This window comes from Dasypus novemcinctus, chromosome 20 (assembly GCF_030445035.2).
Source record: "Dasypus novemcinctus isolate mDasNov1 chromosome 20, mDasNov1.1.hap2, whole genome shotgun sequence".
Taxonomy (NCBI): Eukaryota; Metazoa; Chordata; class Mammalia; order Cingulata; family Dasypodidae; genus Dasypus; species Dasypus novemcinctus.
The window spans coordinates 44,003,549-44,030,245 of record NC_080692.1 but is presented as its reverse complement, the minus strand read 5'-3'; the positions used below and the strand labels follow the sequence as shown (position 1 = coordinate 44,030,245).

The 26,697-nt window shown below is 36.1% G+C and overlaps 1 protein-coding gene across 31 annotated transcripts in view; it reads left to right on the top strand.

Annotated features, from left to right (window-relative positions):
- C2CD5 (C2 calcium dependent domain containing 5) overlaps positions 1 to 26,697 on the top strand; it is a 92,618-nt gene that overhangs the window by 43,402 nt on the left and 22,519 nt on the right. For all 31 annotated transcript variants that reach the window (XM_004448651.5, XM_004448652.5, XM_058282899.2 and 28 more), the window contains 11 exons: positions 6,788 to 6,902; positions 9,560 to 9,655; positions 12,205 to 12,396; positions 16,687 to 16,873; positions 18,250 to 18,414; positions 22,047 to 22,187; positions 24,008 to 24,071; positions 24,457 to 24,518; positions 24,741 to 24,839; positions 25,332 to 25,421; positions 25,883 to 25,970. In XM_004448651.5, coding sequence (XP_004448708.1) covers positions 6,788 to 6,902; positions 9,560 to 9,655; positions 12,205 to 12,396; positions 16,687 to 16,873; positions 18,250 to 18,414; positions 22,047 to 22,187; positions 24,008 to 24,071; positions 24,457 to 24,518; positions 24,741 to 24,839; positions 25,332 to 25,421; positions 25,883 to 25,970 — 1,299 coding nt within the window. The remainder of the gene's footprint in view (positions 1 to 6,787; positions 6,903 to 9,559; positions 9,656 to 12,204; positions 12,397 to 16,686; positions 16,874 to 18,249; positions 18,415 to 22,046; positions 22,188 to 24,007; positions 24,072 to 24,456; positions 24,519 to 24,740; positions 24,840 to 25,331; positions 25,422 to 25,882; positions 25,971 to 26,697) is intronic.

Below are 26,697 nucleotides of genomic sequence, written 5' to 3'. Positions count from 1 at the left end.
GGTTCTGATATAGTCTAGGAAAATTAATTGGATCATTCTGAAAAAATGTGATATATTTAGTAAAGATATCCAAATTATTTTTGTATCCTTATCTGTAATTTGGGAATATTTAGTCCCTGCTTTTCTATATTACCATAGAAAATCACAAATTAACCACATTAGTAAGAAAAATAATTGTTGATAGAGTTTTCATTAATGCTAGAAATTGTTCATCCATGTTTTATTTACTCGTGTTAAGATTCACAGTTTCCTAATAGCTTTCCAAGAGAAAAGAAAAAGAAAACACTACCATATTAAACACACTTCTTAATTGTTACATATTTGTATTTCAGAAACCTTGAAATGTGGAAAGAAAATCATATTATACCACATAGTAATGTATCATAAAAGTGGTATATCACCGAAACATTTATTATAACTTACTTTGTACCATGCACAGTGTTTGATCCTGGGCATGCAAAAGTGACCATCCTTGCCTTCATGAGCTCTTACTCGGGGAGGCTGACAGACATGTCAGTGGTTTGCTGTGTCTTGTGGGGTGGTAAAAGACAGTGTTAAAGAGAAAGGCGGGATTAACTTTATGTGGCAGGGAAATTTATAGAGGTGGTAATTCTTGATCTAGGTTTTGAAGGATATATGGAAAACATGGATTTATATTTCAGACAATGTATGTGGCTCATGTTACTACTCCGCCCTTCAACATGAGAATGTAATTTTTCTTGAATGTGATTCTGAAAGGGCCTGCATTTGCAAAAATAATATCCCAGCCATACTTACTCATCAATGTTTACAGTTACTTCATACTTAAAAAGTTGTATGCAACCCAGTACAAAATGTCTTGGTTAGTTTGACTTCCTTTTTTCTGTCCCCTCTTCTCCTGTTTTGCTGTCTTAGTTTGTGTTAACTGTAGTGAAAGAAAATTTTTTTCATAGAGCAGGAAGAAGGGAAATCAACATCTGAGGACTTGTTTTTTTTAAATGACCTCTTTGTTTCTGGCCTGGTGACTGACGTTAGGAAGGCTAGGTGAAGCTGGCTGCCAGGAGGAGGATGCAGCACTTAGAGATCTGGTGTGTGGCATGCCAGTAACAGTGAGTGCATAGGGAGCAGATGGGGCCGCGGGCAGGTGTGCCTTAGATCCCCGACCACAGCCCACAGCGTGAGGAGTGAGGACAAGAGAAAGGGGACAGGGAGGAGCTGACACAGCAGGCCAGGTCAGGTAAGTGATGCTTTTGCGCTAGGGTTTGGTGACGACAGATGAGGTCCTAGGCACTCTCCTAAGTTATTTACAGTTACTAAGTCATTTAGTCCTCAGAACTGAGCTGAGGTTGGCACCATTCCCATTTTGTTAATGAGCAAAGTGTAGCCTAACAGTTTGCCCAAGATGAAGTAGATAGAAAGTGCACCCCAGTGTTAACCTGAGGACTGGCTTTAGGGCCTACACTCTTAACCAGAAATTCAAGAAACGCTTCGCATGTAAAATCAGCAGGACTTCGCAATTCGTAGTAAAATGTAGAGAGAGAGACAGGCTCTTGGCAGATTCCAGCAGAAGAGGAAGGAGTGATCATGGTTGTTTCCTATATGGCAAGCTGCAATCCCAGTGTGTGCTGGACTCCTAGTCTTTGGATACTCAAGTTTATTTGAAAGTTGAACTGTAAAAAATATTTTAAGAGTAAGTTTTAATACTTGTGGCTCATTATTTCTCAAATGGCTATTATCTTTTTTTTTTCTCCCCTGACTTTACCACTGAAGGTATTTCTGAAAAGCTCACACAAAATTTTTTATTCACTTATTTACTTAGGGTGGTTGAGGAAAGTTTGTTATTCTTTCTCTCTATATGGGATGCATGGTTTCAGCAAGTGGCAAGAGATATACAAGGTGGTTGTATAATATGGTTTGGAAAGTACTGGTACTCTTGAATATATTAAAATTGTTAAAACACACACACAAAAATACTAGTGCAAAAAGTACTAGTACAAAAACTCAGTATTTTTAAGAGTGTCTTAAGTCATAAATTAGTAAAATGAATTATTTAAAACTGTATAAGTTATCTTTTGTTTTTGAGAAACCTTAACAAGAAAATTGGTCTTATTTTTGAGCAAAAATTATAGTAAAGATCTAGGGAAAAAGTGCCATTACCTTGAAAAATAATTTTAACAAAATGTGAGTAAGTTGAGTATAAGAAAATATTTTTAGAATGTACATGTCAGTCTGTTCAACCAAATCAATTTTTTTTTTTTTTTTACTTTTGTTTGATGGATTTTGTGGAGTGCCTACCCTGGGGCACTGTGTTGGGGACTGGAGACATTGGTGATGGGTGCCATCCTGTTCACATACTCAGTTGGGCTGTTTCCTCCACGGCTCTGCTCTGTGTGTGCATGCTTGTGTGCATTCATTAAGTGGAGTTAAGCTCTCTTGGAACTTGAATTCCACTGCTGATCTCAGCAGTTATTCTTTTCACTATATCTGAGAGATACTCATGAACAGATGTGTAAACTAAGCCTTTGAACAGATGTGCAAACTAAGCAAGTTTTGATTTTTAGTATATTAAATAAGTTTTTCAGGAAGTAGATCTATGGAGTTCAAGAAAGTATAAATATAGCACCATATGTGAGCTTTTCTTTATTACCATTAATATTAGAGCAATGAAATTCCTTAATTAGGGAGTAGGGTACTTATCTGACTTTTTTTACTGATAGTAAAGATATTCTAGTTTGGTCCAACATGGGTTGTGTCCCAGCGCTGCCATCCTAACATCCGCGATCACTGCGTCCCGATGTTTGCTCTATATCAGCTGTGTCACTCCTGCTGGTAGGACTCTTCTTCTGTGGTCTGGTACTGAATCCACACCCAGCGTGAGGTTGTGTATGCCCTTGGTTCCTGAATTCTCTAATTTCTGTTTCATTAGGGGACATTTATCTCCTGCAAAAGGTTGTTCTGGGTTGGAATTGTTCTTTCAGCTATTTGAGAATGTAGCTTTTCATGCTGTCCATTAACATGATAGATTATCCCTGTTTTACAAATTTTATTTGCTCCAACCTTATACTTTATCTCTTGTTCATTTAAAAATTAGGTTTAATAGCTATCCATTTCCTTCTTTCTTTCAACCAGATTAAAAGATTATTCTCAAGGGTAGAGTTATTCTCTCCCAGAGCTATGGAAAATAGAACTAATTTTAACAGCTGAGGTATTTACAAATGTGTGATTACCTAAGATTTCAAAGGGGTAAAGTTTAGTAAAGGTGTATTATATTGAGGAGTTCACTTATTTGCTTTCTGAGATGTAAACTATTACTGTCATTTTAGGGTTCTTTATCAGTTTCTCCTGTGGAAACAAGGTAAAATGTTAAAAAGATGGCAAGATATCAAGCTATGGCCATGCTCTGGAAAGTAACAGCAGTAAAAATCAATTAACTGTGATGTCAACAGAGTGTTTAGATTTGGGTCCTGGAAGAGGCACCAGAAAGGTGTGATCTAGAGCTCAGTTCACCCCTACAATTAGACGATTGTATTAAAAGATTTGCGATATTATCTATGAAGAGTTTTGACCCATTGAAGAAAGAGGCATAAAGTAGGATGAAGTATAACCTGAAAAATAATTAAATTTTAATTTATCTTAAAACACCTTTTTATAATTATAAATAACTAGATGTTTGGGAGAAGCATGATATTTAAAAATAAAGGGGTTGTTTTTCTTAACATCTCTGAAATGTTTATTAAACATAATCTCACATCTCAGCTGTATTACTTTTCAAATGACTGAATTGTATCCAGTTTCATGTATACCATATATAGTTGCCGTAATTTTTTAAGCCTTTTTTGTAAGTGTGATAGATCCTTGATTTTGTACTTTGGTAGGGTAAATAAAACAATTCAAATTCATTAGTTTATTTCTTTATAAAAATTTAGCCAGCAGTTCTTAAGCATTAAAAATTTCCATCGTAAGGATTTTATTTGTAATGTTAGGCTGAATCATAATTACTACTTTAATATTCCCTGGCTTATCCTCTGCCATGAGTTTAATATAGTCTTTGAGGACTTTAACTTTTCTATAATATTAAATAAATTGATTTATCTTAACTTTAATTAGGCAACTCCTAAATTTAATCGCTAAAGAATTCACCCTTTGGCTTCCCGCTTACAGTTTTAGATAATTATTGTTAATACGATCACTAGCTCGTAAGTGCTCCCTATTGTATGCTTGCCTTGCTTCACCTGGAGGCTAGGGCCATTCCTTTCTGTAACCATTTCAGTGAGCTGCCATAGTTTTCAGTCTGTACTGCCACCTGGTCCGAGCATGCGCCAAAGTATCCACTGTTTCCGGCTCTTGTCTGCTGAATCTGCTTTGCATACCCTTTGTTCTTTGAGCTTTTGCTTTAGCCACAAACCAAATTTAAGGGATTCTTTGAAGTGTGGACATATACCATTTGCTTCCTTGGCTCCCATGTTATGTAGCTCTTCAGCTTTTATTAAACTTATTAATACCTTGTTGGAAACAACAGTGGCATCCCATGTGCAACTGTGTGGCTCATGTGTTAAAATAAAGGCTGCTTGTGAGTTTGCAGAAGATTATGAATGCTACACTTGGCTGCATTCGGTTTTTTGTTTTTTGAAATCAGCCACTTATTTCATAGTGTATGGTGTAATTATCTGATTATTTTATATGTTATCCCAAGGTAAGTTTGATATAAATAAACTTTGTATCTATGTGGTTGCACATGTATCAGTAATTATTATTACGTACTTTTCTGTTTGGACGTGCTGGCTATTTCTCAGTAAATAAAAATTTAACTTCAAATAAGGAGCTTCCTCCATTTTTCATTATTTTAAAAATAATGCTGTACATTACTTCCTGTAAATTTCATTTTAAAAATAGAAAATTTAAGCTACCATATATTATATGTGGTATACAGGCAAACCTAATATAAGAAATCCATTCCCATTAAAACTTGTATACAATTATTTTCCGTAGCTAATATTTTAAACTTCCAGAATGGTTTAAAAAGTAAATAGCAGGTTCTGCTAGTGTGTTTAAGAAAACTTAGGTTTTTATTTCACACAGTGCTTCAAGAAAATAATTATTTTCTAAACTGAGATGTATTTCCAATTTCTTTGTATCTCTTCATAGAATCATAATTAATTTGCTAGATTAGACAGCTTCTTGAATAATGGTTTGTCTTATGATATAAAAATTCCCTTTTAAGAAAAGATGATGGATATTCAAAAATTAGCCCACAAACATGTCTCAGAAGAAAAAAAAGCATGCATTTTAGCATGTATCTGTGCTGTTATGTATGTATTTCCTTTTGGAATATGATGAAATCTTAACACAGGAGTATATGAGCAGAATATGACCACCTCATTGTCTCACACATTTTAAAAATTCAAAATAGTGATTGGTACCACCATAGTGTAGTCTTTTCTATTTCTCTTCCTTCTTTCTTTATTTCATCTCATACGCTGACCTTTCCCCCAGTTTTCTGGAATCTACATATCTTTCTTACCTTCTGAAAGAAAGGTTTAGAGAAGCGCTGTCTTACATCCAAAACTTTAAATCAAGAACTGCCCGTCATCATTTGTAGTTCTGGCTCTCCTATCCTCATTTCTCCCTTTTGCAAATCTCCTCCTGGGAGAAAACAGAGTCACATCATATTACTATGAGCCATTACAAGCCTCTTAACCGTTCCTTACTTTGCTGTTGTCAGTATTTTAATAGTGAATATGATTCTACTTATTTGGAAAAACATTTTGAATATTGGATATATACAGCAATTCAAAAATAGAAGGTGGATTATTTCATTTTCAGTTTTAATAGTGCCTTTTATGTAGAAAATTTGCAGTAAGAGCATAGCCATCTGTTTAGAGTCAGTTGCATTTTTTCCTGTCTCATATTGATCCCTAATGGGAGTTGCCACAAAAAGAAACAAATCACAATACACTTACTATAGACTCTTTCCGATTTTAACATCTTTGCACATAAAAAGTTACTGTAGTCTGCAGCTGCTGTTCACCAATAATTTGCAGCTAAATGGAAGTGATTAGAAACTATGTGTAGCAGATTTTCCATTTATCATGCTCCATTGCAAACAATATTGGACTCCCCACTATGGTAATAAAATACAATTCAGTGATTAAAATCAATTTTCTTAATTACACAGTGATAAAGGGAGTTTATAGTGTCCTGAAATTTGTTCTTATATACATTAACCAAATTATTCGTATTACTCTTTTAAATGTGTTTCCTTTTTTGTTTGTTTGTTTGTTTGTTCGTTCTTTGTTTTTGATTGGCTAGCCCTTCTTTTAGAAGGATGTCTACAGATGGCTTTCCCTCTTTTAACAGTGACAAATCTTTGCTTTTGAAAGAAGCCAGAATATACTGGATTATAAAAAAAAATAGGTCTCAGGAAATTTCAGAGTAAAATTAAATTTGTCAGTAGAACACATAAGGTATTCCCTCAGTGAGATGAGACATAGGATAACCTCTTAGTTTAAGATTAGAAACTGGAAAATCTAGGTCTGTATTTTAAGTTGTATCTAATAAGATACATTCCTACAGGTGTCCCTTACAGTAATAAAGCAAATAGAACTGGGTGGTTTGTTTTCCAGCAGTCAAGTTTAAAATGTTAAATATTATGCTTTTTAAGAAGTAGCATTATAAGATGTGAAGTTTTAAAATCTGTTATAGAACAATACTTCTTTACCCCCCCCAGAATATGTTTATTTTAAATATTTCTTGTTCAGTTAGACAATGTGCTATTGAGTAGTGAACTGATTCAAAATTTATTTTTCAGATGAACCAGAAACTCGAGATGCATGGTGGGCAGAAATCAGACAAGAAATAAAATCACATGCAAAAGCGTTAGGCTGTCATGCTGTAGTGGGCTACAGTGAATCTACTAGCATCTGGTAAATGATAACAACTTGATTTTCTAGGTTTACACCTGGATTTAAACTTATACCCACTTTGCAGATTGTCATTGGATAGGCGAAAAGCTTTGTGCAAGTACAGAGAAAAGAAGGATAATAAAGTGGTTACAGGCATAGGCTTTGGAGTCTATCGTATCAAGGTTCAACTGCTATCTTGCCATTTAATCACTGAAACCTTGAAAAAGTGATTCAGCTCCTGAGCCTCAATTTATACGTTATAATGGAGCTTATACCACATATCAAATATGATCATTGAGGGATTTAAATGGGAATGTAATACTGGCACACAGCAAGTGTTAACTCTAGGCCTACTTTACTCCATTTTATGCTTCTGCTAGCTCTTCCCACTGGGACCCTTGGAATCCCTGGTCTGTTGTGAATGAACTGCTGTGTGTTTTTAAAGTTGGTCTGTAAGCGCATTGTGCCTCCTCTCACTAACTATAATGTAATTCTCTCCTGCTAGTAAACCATCCCTCTTAAGCCTGCCAACTTAGGAAGGAGCTGCCATATTCCTGGTTCTCAATCTCTTTCTCCTTCTTCATTTGAACAACCTCTCGTCTAAAGCCCTTGTCATTCCATGGTTGAGAGTTACCCACTTCCAACCTATTATTTGTTTCTTTAGTACTTCTCGGCCATCTCCTCCAGTAATGCATGACTTTCCCCTTTCTAAGAGTCTGGCATTATAGTTTTCACTCTCAAGTTCACTTGACTTTGAGTTTTATTTTGGATGTCATCACTGCTCAAAATGCTTCCATTTTAAAAAATACGAAACTATGAAATTTCACTCTCACCTCACAACTTAGTATGTTTCCATGCATTCCATTTACTCATTCACACTTAGATTGTCCTTATGCTTATCCTAACTAAGAGATTTTCCAGTTTATCATCAGGTTCAGTATTCACTTGCTGTTCTGCCATCTTTGAGCCCTACTTTCAGCCCCTTCAGAAATTTAATTGATACCACTTTGGAAACCCTTCGGCCTTCTGCTGTCTTATTTTTCCATCTTCTATTATTAGGTAATTCTTATTACCCAGTTTCTCTGCTCTTATGATGATCATTATTGTTAGGGAAAATCATTTAACTGTCCTAAACGTGGGCATTATAGTGCCATCCTATCTAATAATAATCATCTGTGGGCCCTTTGTTTTCCTTTGCAGACCATTTATTATACTCTCAAAATGTTCTGGTCCCATAGGAGCTGCTCCGCTTTTGTTACTAACTTAATTATACTTTTACTGCCTTTTTTTTTTTTAACCCTAGTAGATGGCCTTTGCCTCATTCATTGATTCAGTGTCATGTACTTTCAGGTCCTAGGGATATTGTTTTAAAAGACATAGTTCTTACCATCAGATTCACATTCTTCTGGAGAATTATGAAAAATTTAATGAATTTTATGATTGAGGTATCCCAAGATACTCTGAATTCCAGAGGGTTGGAGGTCAGCAGGAGCATTGGAATGAAGTGTCATTGAAATAAGTGATCCTTGAACAGAGTCTTGGAGGATGTGTAGGGATTGTATAAATGAAGAAAAGAGAGCACATTACAGGATGAAGGAGTAGCATGTGTGAAGAAGGCCAGAGCTGTCCAATTAGCATGGCTGTAGATGAGTACACAGTAATGAGTCCATTTAGTTTATGTAGATGTTTGAATTGATCTCATGCAAGCACCTTAATTTCTTTTTCTAGACCCCCCATAAAAGCTTTGTTTTTAAATCCTATCTCTTTTACCTGTTCTGACTCACCTTACCTACCATTATCAGATGAAACGTGAAATGCATCTCTACTCTTGTAACTCCTTCCTTCAGATGCCTTTGATGCTCCATGTTACTCGGCGAAATAAGTGTTGATTCCTTTTGACATCCTCAGTGCCCACTGGTATCTGGGCGTTCTCCACGCATAGTTCAATGACCATTTTTTCCTGTCTTTTTCTTAGGCTTCTCTTCCAATTACCCCTCTTTCTAGCATTTACTCCCCAGGCTGTTACTTTTTTCAATTTTTTGGGGTGTTCTCATTCAATTGTTTTGTTGATTGTTTAAGTTTTTAGTTTTCAAATTGAGTGATACGTAATAAAGAGTTCTGTTTTAAAGAATTATTTTGGAAGTCAGTTTTCTCCCATATGTATAATGATGTAGTTTAAGCTCCTTTTAGTACATTTTGAATATTATATTGTTTTTGATGCCTTTATATAATTAAGTTTAAATTAAGCTATAGTAATATAGAAATTTACTTAGTTGCACTTTTAGAATGCTTTTAATAAAGTTTCATATTCTTTTAAAAGTACTTTAATAAAATTGAATGGATTATTCTTGGATTTAACTGTGTTATTTGTTACTGCTTATATTCTGAAACATTCCGGTTTCTTAGCCTTGCCATATTTTAAAGAGAGCTGTTGTCATTATATTACACTTTTTAGTTCTTGATAATTTTAAGTAATAAAGAATTCTTGTCCTCTCCATTTAAAGAAAGTTACACTACTTAAATTTTCTATCCGAGGTTTAGGAAGTCATCTTATATTATTATTTGGTATTTGATAGAGTCTAACTTGAGTTTAAACTGTCACCTCTGACATTTAACTTTTTCCAAAGTTAAACTGCCTGAAAACGTTAACTTGTTTGGTGTTTTTGTTTCTGTTGTAGTGAAGAGGTCTGTATTTTATCGGCATCCGGCACGGCAGCAGTTCTGAACCCTAGGTTTCTACAGGATGGCGCCGTGGAGGGCTGTTTGGAACAGAGGTTGTCCTGCAGCCTGGCTGCTTTTCCATAGGGGTGGGGAAGGGAGAGGCTGGCTTTTCCCCCTCAGTGCCAGGATGGATCTTCCCCGTGGAAGGGAAGGGTGGGTTACAGCGGTCCAGCGGGTAATCAGGACTGAGCACTTCACCCGGTTTTAAGGAACCAGAGAACAAAGACGTGTTGCATTCTGCACTTTCTTACGTCATTGTTTCTAGTAGCTTGAATGAGGTGACATGTAGGCTACCAATTGGGGAATTTATAAAGCATATGTTTTTGGTTTTGTCACAATTGAGAAATAATTTCTTTATTAGATTTTTCTCTTCCTCTCCTTTCCCTTTGTCTCTGAACCCCCCTCAACAGGAAAAGGTCATGAGACAGCTTTTAAAAAGAAAATTCTTAATTTGCAAAACAGCAAAAGCTGTTCTGTACCTAGGTTGTATATAAAATCTTCATGGAAATTGAAGTATAAATTTAATATATGTGAAAATAAAAGTATTAGGTAATATGAGCTTACTATTTGGTTTATTTAAATATTGGTCCCTTTAAACTTTTAGCTTCCATAAATGTCAAAAAATGTTTTTCATGAACAGATGAAAATTATCAAATATATATAGAGAAAACTATTAGTTTGTTACCATAGTCTACCTGGACAATATAAATCTTAATTATCCCTTATTTAACAGTGTTCTCATTTGCCTTTTTTTTCTGTGTTGCTATATTAAGTGTATTATTATGAAAAACTGAATACAATATTCTGTATCTCGTCAAATTTAGTATAAATTCATAAGTCTCTATATAACAAAGAAAGATAGCTCTGATAGTCACACCAAATACCTTGGTCATTTTCTTCTTTTGTCAGTGTTAATATGGATTTTGACCATTATATATTCTAGAGCCTTGAATATATCGTAAATAGGAAAGGAAAGTTAGGAAAATTTGAAGTATACTAAATGGTTGGAATGTTGTATTAAGAAACCCGCTTTGCCACTGAATTCTCTCTCCCAGTGCTGCAATATAATTCTCACACATATCAGTGGATTTAATTCTTAAGGAGATAGAAAAGCCTAATTTTAACAAATTAATCTTTTCTACTCAGTGTGGTTGTTTCTGTTTTGTGGCTTGAATATATACGGTGAATTCTTTTATATGGCAGTCAGTTAAAACAGATGCTATATTTAGTTGTAAAGAGAAAAACTTCCTTTTTTTTCCTCTACTTTGAGGTGATTAGTTAAATTTGCTCCAGTTTTCATCCTTTTGTGTCCCCTAGCAACACATGGGCTTTGGAAACAAAATGGACTTCAAATCTGGGGATGGCTATCATTTAGCTATCATTTTTTAGTCTTTACGACAACAACAACAACAACAAGAACCTTTCTAGGCCAATTTTATTTTTCTAATTTTATGGAGGAGGCTTTAAGAGGTTAAATAACTTGCTCAGGGTCACACAACTGAACTCAGATGTGCCTGACTTCCCTGTCATTTCTGATATACCAGAATAACATCTCAACCTAAAATAAGAATATCTGGGAGTAATTTAATGTGATTTACAGAGTTAGTATGAAAATTCAGTGAAATTATAGAGAGATACAAAGAATCTACAGAAAGCCTGTCTCGTAGATGGTGCAGTATGAGTTTCCATTCTACTTTTTTTTGTCAGCTTGCCAGGATTCAACTTAAAGCATTGCTTTAGATTTAGGGAGAATCGAGAACCCCTGTCTTTCCAGAGCCTTCCCTCGAATATGTGGCTGGGTGAAAGTCTGGAGTTTTCTCTGTAGCCTCTGTCTTTATTCTTATTATCCCAATTTCCTCAAATTTAGTGAATAAGAATTTTAAAAAGCTAGTAAAACCCTTTATTCAGTCAAAATAAATCCATAAACAGTATATTATAACACAAAGTTTATAATGAATAGGTGCTTATGGGTGGTTCGCTTGTGGCTTATGTAGGATCTGTATGTTGTTTATGAAGCATACAAGTTTTTTGGTTTTCCAGAACTGTTAAAACAGTGACTGGAAATTAGAGATCTTAGAGTATACTTATTTTTGACTTGTTTTTCTTTTTAAGTAGTTTTTTTTTTATATTAAAGTTTTTTTCCCTCCAGTTATTAGGCTGTCTTGTTTTTAAAAATATTTTCTTAGGAAGTTTTTATGTGATTAAATATGTTTTGAATTTGTCAACCAGTAGGAAAATGTCACCTTTTTTATTCAACTATTTGTTTCTATGCTGTATCCTTTTACTAGTGTTTATGCAAATGTTTGGAACTTTCATGTAGAACAGATACTGGGATAATAGTGGTTTTTCTCAGACAGTAAGTAATGAAACGTGAATTGGTGCAAAATTCATGTATAATCCTTTACTCTTGTAGGAAAGCGTCTGGTTCTAATTTCATAGTCATTTGAAATTCTTTTTAGTCACAGTGGTATTCTTATAGCTTACTGTGGTAGGACTTTTGAAATAGCTTATATACCAAGTGCTATAGATGTGATATGTCTTTGGGAAAAAAAATGCGTAGAGTTTCCAGAATGCCTTATATTTTTTCTTAATGTGTTTATAGGTTAGAAGAAAACTTGCCTGCAGGCTGTGGGTTTTGCCATATACCATATGATGAACTGAATATGCCATTTCCGGCTCATCTCACATATTGCTATAACTGCAGGAAGCAAAAAGTTCCTGATGTTCTTTTTACAACTATAGACCTCCCAACAGATGCAACAGTTATTGGAAAAGGTTGTCTTATTCAAGCAAGGTATGTTTGTGTAAATAGGATTTGGTTTCTCAGAGAAAGTATGGGGTATAGAGTCAAATAGACTTAAATTCAAATACCTGCTCTGCTGTTGCCTGCCTGTGTAATCCTGGGCAAGCCATCCTAGCTGAACTTTGTATTTTATCCTAAATAAAATTGAGAGGAAATATACCTTCTTTATAAAATTCTCATAGGTTTATGTGCAAAAGTATTTTTAAAAGTTTTAAATTCTGAACAGATGTTGTTATAGGGATTGTGAATTAACCTGCTGCAGGCTAGGGATGTGACTATGTTAATGACATTAATTATGTTTCAGAATTTGAAAACTGACCATTTCCTTTAAAAGAACAGTGCCATATGATTTTTCTTTTACTGCATCTTTTAGTTGAGTTCCTTTTTTTTTTTTTTACAAATTTCTTTTTTTTAAAAATTAATTTATTTATTTCTCCCTCCTCACCGCCCCCCCCACCTCGGTTGTCTGTTCTCTGTGTCTGTTTGCTGCGTCGTCTTTGTCCGCTTTTGTTGTTGTCAGTGGCACGCGAATCTGTGCTTCTTTTTGTTGTGTCATCTTGTGTCAGCTCTGTGTGTGTGTGGTGCCATTCCTGGGCAGGCTGCACTTTCTTTTGCCCTGGGCGGCTCTCCTTACTGGAGGCACTCCTTGCGTGTGGGGCTCCCCTACGCGGGGGACACCGCTGTGTGACAGGGCACTCCTTGCGCGCATCAGCTCTGCGCATGAGTCAGGAAGGCCCGGGGTTTGAGTTCCTTTTAAAGTGCACTCCACATGGAGTTCCTTTTAAAGTGCACGGGAGTAAGAAATGTGAAGTTGTGGCAGGCATACGGGATATGCTGAACCTGTCTAGATCGGCAACAACTGCCAGGTTACCAAATCCTTTGGGCACTTCTGCCCTCATCTTTTTTGACATCTCAGCAGTAGTCAATACAGTTGATCATTTTCTTCTTGAAGCTCCTTTGACTTCACAAGGTCACATCTTTTGCTTTTCCTACCTTTGTGTATAGTCTTCAGCCTCCTTGTTGACTCCTCATTCTTGATCCTTGAAAGCCTTCTATCTGGACCCCTTCTCGAAGCTCTCTTCCTAGCTGAATCATCAACCCCATAGTTCAATACACTACCTATATGTCTGTGACTCCCAATTTTATAATGCCTGTCCAGAACTTTCTTCTGGGAACCAGACCCATCTACCTGTTTACCTCACATGCACATATTAATGTGCTATACTTGTCCCAAATTTAACTTCTGGTTTTATCCACTTCTTCTCTATTTAAATATTTTAATAAACTTTTTCTATCCATTTTGTCATGCTGAATCTTGTATTCTTTGATGTTCTCTTCTTTCCCAACCTCCCCAACTCAGATTCATTAACAAAGTTCTGTTGAGTTTTCTTCAAAATACATTTCCCATAGTTTTCTTTTAATTACATTTCCTGAATTTCCCATCTTATTCCTCTTTCATCTTAGACCTTCCATCTTGGATTATTTTCCTTCAGCCTGAGGTATATCCTTTACTATTTCTTTTCTTTTCCTCATCTGGCTGCAATGTCATCTTTACAGTGCATTGCGTTGCTGTGCAGGGGCCTGAGCCTCACCGTGCAGATCTAGGATGCCATTTTTCTTTTTTTTGAAATACCAGGAGGTCCCAGGAATTGAACCTGGGTCTTCCATATGGTAAACGGGAGCTCAATTGGTTGAATCACAGCCACTTCCCTACTATTTCTTTTAGTGGGTGTGCTGGTAGTGAACTGTTTCGTTTTTCTGAAAATTGTGTTTATTTTTATCTTGTAAAGGTTATGACACATTGAAGATAACATTCCACTGCCTTCTGACTTTAATCGCTACTGTTGAGAAGTAATCTACTAATCTTACTCTTGTTCCTTTGAGGATGACCTGTCTTTTGTTTTCTCAGTCTGTGTGAGAGCTCTTCTGTTTGTCTCTAATTTTCTGCACTATGAGTGCGTAATTACAGATTTCTCTTTATTCTAATTGGTATACATTGGGCTTCTTGAATCTTCCATCTGTTTTGGAAAACTCATAGATAGATAGAAACTATTCTGTAATTTCTCTGTTCTTTGACCTTGGGACTCCAATTAGAAATATGTTATACTTATTGTCTCCTCTGTGACTGTTACTCCCTTATTTATATTTTCTTTTTTGTCTCTTTTTGCTATATGTTGGATAATTTCTTATCTATTTTCTAATTTTTTAATTCTCTCTTTAGATGTCTCTAATATAGTTATTGAGTCTCATCATTGGTGTTTTTAATTATTGTTAACCTGTTGTTAACTTCTGGAAGTTTTCTTTTGTTCTTTGTTAAATCCAGTATCACTTCTTACAGTCCTTGACTGTTTCTAAAATTTGACTATTTCTGTAATTGATCATTTTAATGTCTGAAATCTCTTTGATGTCTGTTGTTTCTGCTGGTTATTGTTCATGCTGTCTTGTTTCCTTTGTGCTGGTCAGGGTACTTGGAAATTATTTATAGGAACAATTTGAAGCACAAAATGACAGTATCTTCCAGGAAGACTTGCACTTGCTTTTGCCAGGTTCCTGAACATTGCCAGTGCATGATCACATAGAGCCAAGGTTAAGGCATGAGATTCCTTAAAATAACAGGTGGTTTGAACCCAGGCTGCAGTTATTTGGAAGGGCTGGTCTGCTTCTGCTGCATCCTCATCTTTAGGGTATAGGCTTTTGGAGCCTCGACTTCTCGTAGGGACATTTTGTGCAGTCCTTGGGCCTTGGTGTTTTCCTCACTCATTCCTGTGAAGTTTTAAAGCAGACATTCATATTTATTAGACATTTGAATGACTTCGGGGCAAAATAGTTTTTATGTTTAAGTTTCAGTTTTCAATTCTGGCCAGTTATTTACTGTTGTGTCGGCTTTGTGATGTTTTTTTCTGCCTTTTAAACTTTTTAGTTTGAATTAACTATAGGTCCACAGGAAGTTGCAAAAATACCTTTCATCCAGATCTTAGTCAATTTTCACAATCTTTAAAATTTTCGTTCTTTTTCTGTGCGTGTGTGTATGTGTGTACAGTTCCGGGCAGTTTGATCTCAGGTCTAGATTCTGATAACCACCACCACCATCAAGACCCACAACTGCTCCACCGCACAGACGAGCTGCCTTGAGCTTCCTTTCTTATATTATAGCCCCCATTCCCCACCGCTCAGTCCTGTAATGCTCTTAGATTTTAAAAATGAGTAACATATCTGATTTGTTTTGTTTTGTTTTTTTGTTTTAGATAGGAGGGGATTAGTCTCCTTCAGCTGTTCTCAGCTTGTGGTTCCTGGACCAGCAGTATCAACATCCTCTGGGAACTTGTAGAAATGCATATTCTCAGGCCCCACCGTGGGGCCTAGTAATCTGCTTTTTAACAAGCTCTCCAGGTGATTCTGATGCATGCTAAAGTTTGAGAATCACTAGCCTAAATAGCCTAGCTTTCCAGGTCTAGAAACTGGAAATCCCATGTTCTGTTCTTCATCTTCACCACTTCCTCTTCAGTCCAGGCTCTCTTTGTCTCTCACCTAAATGCTTGCACCCACCTCCTGTTGTCGTCCCTACATGAACTCTGCCATCTTCACTCCCTTCTCTGGTGTCAAAGTGTCCTAAAATATAAATTGGAGCACATTACTCCTTAAAGCCTCCTGGGATTCCCAGTGGGGGTAGAATAAAATCAAAACTCTTGCCGTGACCTGTCAGGCCTTCCTGACATGCTCATGCCTTTGCTTAACTCTGTACCCTCACTTGCATGACTCTCACCTGGCTTACCCACGTTAGCTATAGTAGTCTCCTTTTGGTTCTTCTAATATTCCAGCTCTGTTCCTTAAATGCTCATTTTCCAACTCTCCAACTCCGTCACATCCTTTAGCTCTCAGCTCAGGTATCATCAGCACCTCTGCAAGACCTTCTCTAGTTAGTCCCACTCCCCGTACTGGCTGAATTAAAAAAGCAGCTTAACATTTTTTTTCTGTTATCCTTCCATTGTATGTTCACATGCAGTTATGGAACTTAGGATTTTAAAGTGCATTTTCTAGTATCCATTTCACTTCTAGAGATTTTTACATTTTTCAATTTTGTTTATTTAAATATGACTTTTAGCAAAAGGTTATACAATGACCAAAAATATTAGAAAAGATTATTGGTATAACTTAATAAGACCATTTGAAACAAGTACATGTTTTAATATGTTAACACCTTTAGAAAGTTTTAAATATTGGACATTTTGTTAAGATACTACCAAGAATACTGTCCATTGACTACATTCTTTTCCTTAACAGGTTATGTCGCTTAAAAAAGAAAGCACAGGCCGAAGCAAATGCTACAGCTATCAGTAATCTGTTGCCATTTATGGAATATGAAGTTCATACTCAACTAATGAATAAACTCAAACTCAAGGGAATGAATGCTTTGTTTGGCCTGAGAATTCAGATCACAGTGGGTGAAAACATGTTGATGGGCTTAGCAGTAAGTTTTGTTTTGCTTTGTGATTTCTGTGGTGTAGGTTTTGGTTTATGTGGTTCAAAGTATCTTTTAAAAAGACTTATCTAGAGAAATTGGCATCAGGACCTTTAAGGGTTGGGGACATTTTCAAAAGCAAGAATTCTGGTCATGGGCTTTCAAGTATTTTAAGGGCTCTGACCATTCCCTCAGTAGTCAGATTTCCAAGAATGAACATGTGTAGCTTGTGTAGTAAGTTGGCCACCATTATTCTAGAGTTTACCTTTTTTTTTTTTTTTAAAGTTTTATTTTTTATTTATTCCTCCCCTTCCCCCCCCCAGTTGTCTGCTCTCTGTGTCCATTCACTGTGTGTTCTTCTGTGACTGCTTCTATCCTTATCAGCAGCACCAGGAATCTGTGTTTCTTCTTGTTGAGTCATCTTGTTGCGTCAGCTCTCCATGTGTGCTGCGCCATTCCTGGGCAGGCTGTACTTTCTTTTGTGCTGGGCGGCTCTCCTTACGGGCACGCTCCTTGCACGTGGGGCTCCCCTATGTGGGGGACACCCCTGCGTGGCTGGGCACTTCTTGTGCGCATCAGCACTGAGCATGGGCCAGCTCCACGTGGGTCAAGGAGGCCCGGGGTTTGAACCGTGGACCTCCCATGTGGTAGGCGGATGCCCTATCTGTTAGGCCAAGTCAGCTTCTCTTATTGTTTATATATATTGCTACAACAGGCATTCTCCATCTCAGCACTGTTGACGTTTTGGGCTAAGTGACTGTCATGGGGCACTGGCATTTTATCATAGCATGTTTTGCAGAATCTCTGGCCTCTACCTCCTAGATGCTGGTAGTACTCACCCAGTTGTGACAACCACAGTGTCTCCAGATTTTGTCTAGTGTCCCTTGGAGGGAAAAATCAGCCCTGGATGAGAACCACTGTGCTCAAATAATCTTTTGTTTTAATGAAGAAAATAAATTAAAGCATGTGAGACTGCCACTGTTAAATTAAAAGCAAATTACCTTCTCATTCATGAAAATTTTTTTTAAACTTTTTTCTTCTTTTGGTAAGCTTTTTAAAAAATGTAATTTACTTTATTTTTGCCTTCATAAGATAAAAATTTTGCAAGTAGTCTCAGGTAAGGAGTGTAATAAAATAAGGCCCCCTGTCATCCCTGCCCCTCACCTCCACAGGATCCTTCCCAGAGGCAAGCAGATACTGTTTGCAGCGATGTTTTGTGAGCCCTTCCAGAGATGTCCTGTGCATGTGCCCGCCAGTGCTCAGCATCCTCTTCTGGCTGTACAAAGGCGACGTTCCTAAATAAGGACTGCTATTCTTTAGTTTGGTTTTTGGTTTTGTTTTTTTCTGATTATTTCCCCTGTATTTTTTCCCTTTTATTTTACAAGTCGGCCACGGGTGTGTATTTAGCAGCTTTGCCAATGCCTGGGGGTATTCAGATTGCTGGAAAGACTCCTAACGATGGCTCATATGAGCAGCATATATCTCATATGCAAAAGAAGATAAATGACACAATTGCTAAGAACAAGGAGTTATACGAAATCAATCCTCCAGTAAGTAAAATAAATCTCTAATGTGTATACATCAGTCGTTTGGATATATATATTTTTTTTAGGTTATCTTATTTTGGACATAAAAGGTGCTTTTTCACTATCTAGATTAGGTTAAAGACTCATTCTCTCATCAGCCTGTTTTATTCTTAGTGACTCTTATCACAGCATGTGTGTGTATGTGTATGTATACACAAACTCTCTCACACAAACACATTTTTGTTTTTTGTCTGTTTCCTGTTTCTCTGAAAAGAATGTAAGTTCCATCAGGGCTGTATTTTTAATACCTTAGTATCCTTTCAGTACATACTTGAATGATTACATGAGGAGTTTGAAATACTCATTTTCAGTGTAAAAAAAGATTGCTTATCTATGATAAAAATGTGAAGGAATACAGTTTTTCAGTTTCAACACCAGTCATTTCTGTAGTCACTCATCTCACCAAGTTTGCGATAGATATCATAATGCCTCCCTTGCAGAAGCTGTAGAACCTTAGCCTGAATCAAAGGAAAGATGTTTTGGAGTTAGAATGAAGCTATTTGTCTTTAATGACATACTTTCCCAACAGCAAAGTGTTTTAGATAACATTATTGCTTTTATTTTATTGTGTGTATGTGTGTGTGTATATATATATCATTTAATTTGTCTGGTCTTCTGGAAAAGTGCATCTGATTTTTAGTCACAGACTTATAGCTTTCATCATATTATTTGAGCAAAAAGTTGTTAAACTGGGGCAAGTTTTAAGGACATAACCTAGAGGTGCCCTTTTCAGTGTGGTAGCCACTGGCCACATGTGGCATTTTTGTCTGAATTGAGATGTGCTGTAAATATAAATACACACTGGATTTTGAAAACAGTATAAAAAAGGATATCTCCTAAATAAGGTTTTATATTGCTTATACATTTGAAATTTAATATTTTTGATATATTGAGTTAAATAAAATATTTTATGAAAATTTATTTCATCTGTTTCTTTTTGCTTTATTAAATGTGGCTACTAGAAAATTTAAAATTATGTATGTGGTTATATTTTATTTCTGTTGAACAGTGCTGATCTAGGCTTTGTTAAATTTAATGAAGATATTGATGTGTCAATTCTTTTTTTTTTCAAAGATTTGTTTCCCTCTCCCCCCTCTCCCCCCGTTGTCTGCTCTCTGTGTCCATTCACTGTGTTCTTCTGTGACCACTTCTGTCCTTATCAGTGGCACCGGGAATCTGTGTTTCTTTTTGTTGCGTCATCTTGTTGTGTCAACTCTCCGTGTGTGCAGTGCCATTATTGGGCAGGCTGTACTTTCTGTTGCCCTGGGCGGCTCTCCTTACAGGACGCACTCCTTGTGTGTTGCTCTCCTACACTGGGGACACCCCTGCGTGGCACGGCACTCCTTGTGTGCATCAGCACTGCGCATGGGCCAGCTCCACACGGGTCAAGGAGGCCCGGGGTTTGAACCGCGGACCTCCCATGTGGTATGCGGATGCCCTAACCACTGGGCCAAGGCTGCTTCCCAGTGTGTCAATTCTTAATACTTGAAAAATAGCCTCTGTAAAATCCTTCAGTACACTTTCCTATTTGTTGTTTATGGTACTTTATATTTCTTCTATAATTATACTTTGATATTTGAACACCTACTAATACCTTGTATGCCCTTTGAGGAGAATGATTTGTAAAAGTCTGTGTTAGGACTCCATTTATCTTCATTTATCAATTTTACTTAAATGAGCTGAATTCTTTTTTACTTAATTGTGTTTACTACCTCTGTAAATCCATCCTGACCTCCCACTGGGACAACTGTCCCTCTTGCAGGGTGGTCCTTTTGTGCCTGTATGTCCTTCTACACTTAGTTTTTTGTTTTTATTACACTTAGTTTTCTTTTTCTTTTTTTTTCCTCTTTCTTTACAACATTGGCCACTTGAAGACATATTTAAGAATATAAATTAAGCAGGTTCCTTTATCATTCAATAAATATTTATATTTATTGCTGTGCTTTTACTGTGTGTCACAGTGTACATTTCAGAGGAGGGAGTAAATCTGTTAAGATTTTAAAATGTCAGCATATATGGATTTCCTGTGTTAAGATGATTGGGTATTTCCACAAATGAACATAGCAATTTATGGATCTTTTAATACGTCTTTCCCTATTTCAGATACTGATTCCATTACAGTGTTTTGGCATAAATTTAGCAGATTTTGCTTGGGAAAGTTGGTGTACAAGATTAACTTCCAGACCACTACATGCATTACAGTTTTGTCCTTTCAACTTTGTAAAGCATTGTATGCCCACCCTGAAAATGTGGATCAGAATGTCTCTTCTTTTAGGAAAATAACCCCAGGTGAAGTCACACTATTGTTTGATCGTTTGCCTCAACACGCTTAAAAATATTTCTTAATGCAGAGGTGTAATACAACTCATTTAAATTTTATGGAGATACTTCATTCAACCAAAGATGTCAGACTATGGTACAAAACTTCAGAGTAAGCGTATCCATGATGAGACTTCCTTATGAATCAGAGACATCAAATACCAAAGTTAGGTTTATTAATCCATGGTGTAGTGAATAGAGGCCTAACAGCATTTTAAACTTCTCTGAAATTATTAAAAGAAGTGTGATTTCCAGTGGGAAGAAAATTGCATGAAGAGGCAAAAGAGCTGGCCTACATGTTTCCTCACTAATTTTCAAACCCAGGAAAAACTACTTTACTTCTGAATGGTAGCTCTTTCTCATTTGTAGTCAGTATAATATCCACCCTGCAAAATTTATTTGGAGCCGTTAGTTTGGAGTGCAAATGAACTAGATGGATATGAAAGTACTCTAGATCATTCTGTTATACAACTGTGTGGTGGTACTCTTTTATGTAAGGTATACACTAAGAAGGAACATTTAAAGCTTTCTGTTTGAAAACCTTTCACATGTAACTTCTTTGTTTTGTTTATTGTTACTACACCAGTATAGCCTCTGCCTGGCATTGGTGCTCTCCCAGTACTCCTTTGGCCAACAGAGACTTAGAACTTCTGGGCAACTCTGATCTTTAGTTGTATGATAGTGAAGAGCTAACCCTCATGGGATTGACCTTAAAAAGATCATGACTGCAGCGACCTAAGTTTATTTAGCTTAACAAGTCCCATAGCAAATATAAACATTTATATGTGTACAAACACGTGCACACACATACGTATTTCATATGCCACATTTAACTCTGTGGAGCTTGGAAAAAATTACCAGTGAATAATAAGATAGAAGAGATCAGAATCCTATTTGGGGACATACATTTTTAAATCTTTATAGTGTATTAGGACTTCTAAATTCCTGGTGAAAAGTACATAGCACAGAGTGCTGGCTTCTGGCCTGGAAGGACGGCTGATTCCCTGCTCACTGTAGTGTGCGCTCTCTGTACAAGATGTCAGGGGAATGTCTGTAACGCTGCATCAGTTCCTGGATTAGGGTATTCATGGTGCTATTACAGGTAAGAGGAAATACCCTCTGTAAAAAGCTACTTAAAGATAGACTTCTGAATATATTTTACAGACATGTTTTTTCTCTTGCACGGTGCTGTCCATTAATAGAAAAATTTAAAACCAAGTTGAAAAAGATAATCTTTTATAATAATTTAAGATCTGAAAGAATTACATTTCTTTTAGGAGATATCTGAAGAGGTTCTAGGATCACCCATACCAGAGCCTAGGCAACGCTCAAGACTCTTCAGATCTCAGTCAGAAAGCTCCGATGAAGTGACAGAATTGGACCTTTCACATGGGAAAAAGGATGCTTTTGTTTTGGAGGTAATATTGTACTGGAAGATAATGCATTTTTGCAATCAGATCCTGAATTGCATGTGATCATTTTACATCACTGTAACTTATAAATATAAAAGATATAGTTTTATTAGGAAATCACAATATGCTTGAAAATATCAGAATGTGTTATACTTTTTGTGCAACAACAGATGACTGATATAATGTAGTTAGTTCAGGAAAATTATTCCAGATAATATGTGAGTTGAAATAAAATTTAAAAATAGAAAATCCTTGTAGCTATTTTTATAAACTTGAGTAAATTTAATTAAGAAATTTAAGTGCTGTAATTGTTACCTGCTTTATATGTTACAGCATGTTGCTATGCTTACAGCATTTACATGTAATATGTGAAAAAAAAACAAAAACCAAGGGCTGTGAATTCTGAGTGGTGGTGTCTTACTACTCTCAGAAGGTGTGGTTGAACTATCATGATAAATGTGCACTCAGAACATTTTAGTAACTGTGCTAGAGATAAAGGAGGTACATGTAATGTGTTTATGAGCCCCCTTCCTCACAAATCTGCCTCTTGCCCCCAGTAAAATGATTAACCATGAAGAGATAGGAGATCTTTCTTTGACACTGAAGAAATGGAACATAAACGATGATGCTTGAAAAGCCTGTGGTAGGATGTCAGTTGACAGAAAAAACATCCGATGCTGGAATGGCAGTAAAGCAGGAAGGTGGAGGTGGAACAGAGCTGGGCTAAGGCTGGAGGCTTGAGTGGGAGCAGGGCGAGTGAAGGAGATCGTGCGGCAGGCATGGGATGGGTGAGAGGCAAGGCCTTTGCTGAGGGAGAGTGTCATTCTGCATAAAACCCAAACTGTATAGTTTCTTGCCTTTCCACCTACATTTCTCTATAGTCTGAGAATAGAAAAAATGAGGCGTGGTAAAAGAATCTATCAGGTCAAGGGGTACAGGGTCCCAGGGTGTATTGGAGTGTAGTCAATAACCAACCCATAGCAGCTTCAGACCCAGTAAATGACATTTTCAGGTGGTCCTTGGAAGGCTTAACACACTCTGAGGTGATTTTAAGCATTACCCAAAGCTTCCAAAACACTGATCTAGCGTATTATTCATACATCTGACCCCGAGATCCAGCCGAGCAGGGAGGCACACGAGAACAAAAGAGGCCAGCGGAAGGGGCTGGGGGCTGATGGCAAGGGGCAAACTGGGTAAGAGACCAGGTGAAGTGATAGGATGTGGGTAGGGGATGCTTGAGACTGGGAGTGAAAGTGACGTGTGAAGTCCCAAGGGTGATGTGAGGACCAAGTGAGAGGGTCTGTGGGTCGGGGCTCGCACACCAGATGCTCAGATGAATGCCAGTCTACGTCCAGGGGATATTTTCGTTATTATTCACAGTGGTGTATTGTGGTACAGGAAAAAGTGTGTGCGCTCATGTCTTTCAGATCTGCTTTTCAATTTATTCATACCTAATTCTGTTGTAGAGCTGTTTGAATATAGTCAAAAGATCTGGTTGATTTTTATTGCACTTGATTAATTTAAACAAGTTGGGTAAAGACTACAAGTCTTTTGAAGCTTGCTTTCATAAGAGTATGAGAAAAGAGGTGTATTTTATTAACTTGATGCACTTTATATATAAAATAGTTCATGAATTTCTGGATATTAGAAAAACATTTTCAAGTTATATATTTTTTCCTTTTGTTATACTTATATATTTTAATTTAGGGAAAATGACTGCTTTTTCTTGACTCTTATGCTTTCTATTAATAAAAAATTAATTTTTAAAAATTTGAAATGAGTCTTCATTTGCTACCTTTCTAATGGTGAAATCTTTTTATTTTCAGATTGATGACACGGATGCCATGGAAGATGTACATTCTCTACTTACTGATGTTCCTCCACCTTCAGGTGAACAGAAAAAAATTCTGATTTACTTTTGAGATGACACTACTTTGCATATCTGTGTATCAGTTTATCATTATTATAGTATTAAATTTATTTTATTGTTTTTACCATGGTGTTAACATCCTGTTATGTACTTTGCTGCTTCAAGGCTGAAAACACATAGTTTTAAAATGTTTATGTTAGATCGTAGGTAGAACTAATTTTTAATCCTTTTATTTTTATTTTTTTGTTATGATGCTTTAAAGTATCCTAACTGTATAGAGTTTTCGAGAAAAAGAATGAGAAGATCTTATATTATATTAAAGACTACATATAATAACTGAGAAATGTTATTCTTTAACACCAAAATAAATGAAATTTTGTCATATATTCTAATTTATTTTGACAGGCTTTTATAGTTGCAATACAGAAATTATGCCTGGTATAAATAATTGGACTTCCGAAATACAGGTAAACCTTTTATTCTTAATCTTAAGCAAATACCACATAAATGATTTTAGTGAAGTCCATTTGTTCCATTGATAGTAGTCCTAAGGTATGTTTTCTTTTCACCCTCCTTATTACAACTGAAATGCTGTCCTTTTTCTTACCACATTTGCTAGGTTGTTCATGATTTGGCAGTTTTTATTTAGTTAAAGATAATAAAATGACATGTTTCTCTCCCTAATTTAGATGTTCACATCAGTGAGAGTCATCAGATTAAGCAGCCTTAACCTGACTAACCAAGCTCTTAATAAGAACTTCAATGATCTCTGTGAAAATTTGCTCAAGGTAGGAGCAATCTTCTGACTACATTTTAGTTAAATCTCCTAAGAATCAAAAAGTTTTACAAACAAAGTTTATATATTTTCTGGAAAACCTTGCATAGTTTTTACTTAAATATTCTTAAGTAACTGTGAGCAGGTGAAATGCTAAAGTTGTCTTCCCCTTAATAATAGCACACTATAACAAATATAGTTGGAAGTTATTTCATAGCTTTAAACTTCATTGAAATCTATTGCATTTTTGTAACTTTTGAAAATATTCTTTCTCAAATTATTTTTTACTTCTCATTGAGAAATACAACTGAATTCTTATTGTCTGCTTAAATATTAAAAATGTGTTTTTAATATAAGAATAGGCAAAATAGAAATGGATAACTTTGCTTAAATCTTTTTAGCTTTCCAATGGCCATAATATGATATGTGTTCAAAAATCAGTTGCTACAAATTTTTAAATGGAAAATTAACAGAAGTGACATTGGTAATATTTTCTGTTTGGTAGAGCCTGTATTTTAAACTCCGGTCTATGATTCCTTGCTGCCTTTGCCATGTAAATTTTACAGTATCTCTGCCTGAAGATGAATTAATTCAGGTAATTAAGATTCAGTGTGTTATTAGAGAAGACTTCTGAAGATCTGTTTTTATATTACAGTTTTGCCACAGTTAACTTAAGTACCAGCTGTACTTAAACATTCTTAAGCATATGTTAGCTCATAGCAGACTTTGTGTGTTTTTTTGTCTGATCTTAGTCATCTAGAATTATACATGTGGTCCAGTATATATACAGTAGGGTTTGTACTTATGTGGGACTTCTCCAGACCCTGTCTTTCTAGGTAAGGTTCTTGAACTCTTTCTGAAATATCTAGGTATACTTGTTGGACTTAGTAGTAGTCTGAGTGCTTGAGATTAGATATATTTCTTGTTGAGGATATTAATCAGGAAAGGCAAATTAGCAAATTGATATAGGTTGTTCCATTGTTCTGAAAAAGATTTGTAAGATACTTATTTTGGCAATGCTTATTGTTGCTATTCATAATCTTTCTCTGATTCTAGGTTACAGTCACAGCAGTTGCAATAACTTTTGACAAAAATCAGGCTTTACAAACCACAAAAACACATGTTGAAAAGTCGTTCCAAAGAGGTAAACTCTGAGTGGATGGAAAGTGCATTTAATGTTTGCCTATGTTATAATTTAATGATTAAACTATAGGTGATAGGTAGATTAAGTAAATGATTGTTTCTTGAAGAGATACTACCACTTTCTGGTCATCATTATCAAAAAAACTGTGGATAAGTATATGGCTGATTTGGTATTTTTCACCCGTGGCTAAGGGACAGGCTAGATAACATGCTAATTCAGCAGTCATCCGGGGTTCCTTCCTGTCACCTGTGGGGAGGGTCCAAGGATTTGTGAGCCCACCATGTAGCGAGCAAGACATGCGCCCGTGCGCTGCTCTCAGGAAAGGTCCAGAGCACGCAGCAGAGTCTCAGATGTCCCTGAATATAGTTAAGACTAGGAAATGCCATTTTTAAATATATTCCAAAGAAATTCAAATTATCAGATACCTATTATAAGTTCTGGGAAAAAAATCAGGGGAGGTAGATACTATACTTTAGTCTAAATGACTTTCTGCCTAATGAAATATTCACAATTAGGTTTTAGTGTAAAATTTTTAAAGTTGGTTACATTCTACCATTGATCAGATTTCAGCATCGAATTAATATCAAATAGCTAAATGTATTAAAAGATTACATAAATTCATAAATTTATCAAAGAAGATAATAATTGACTTAAGTTTCAGGGAACTGATAAGGTAGAAAGAGTTGAGTGCCTTTTATTTGCAAGGTACTGTGCTAAGTGATATACA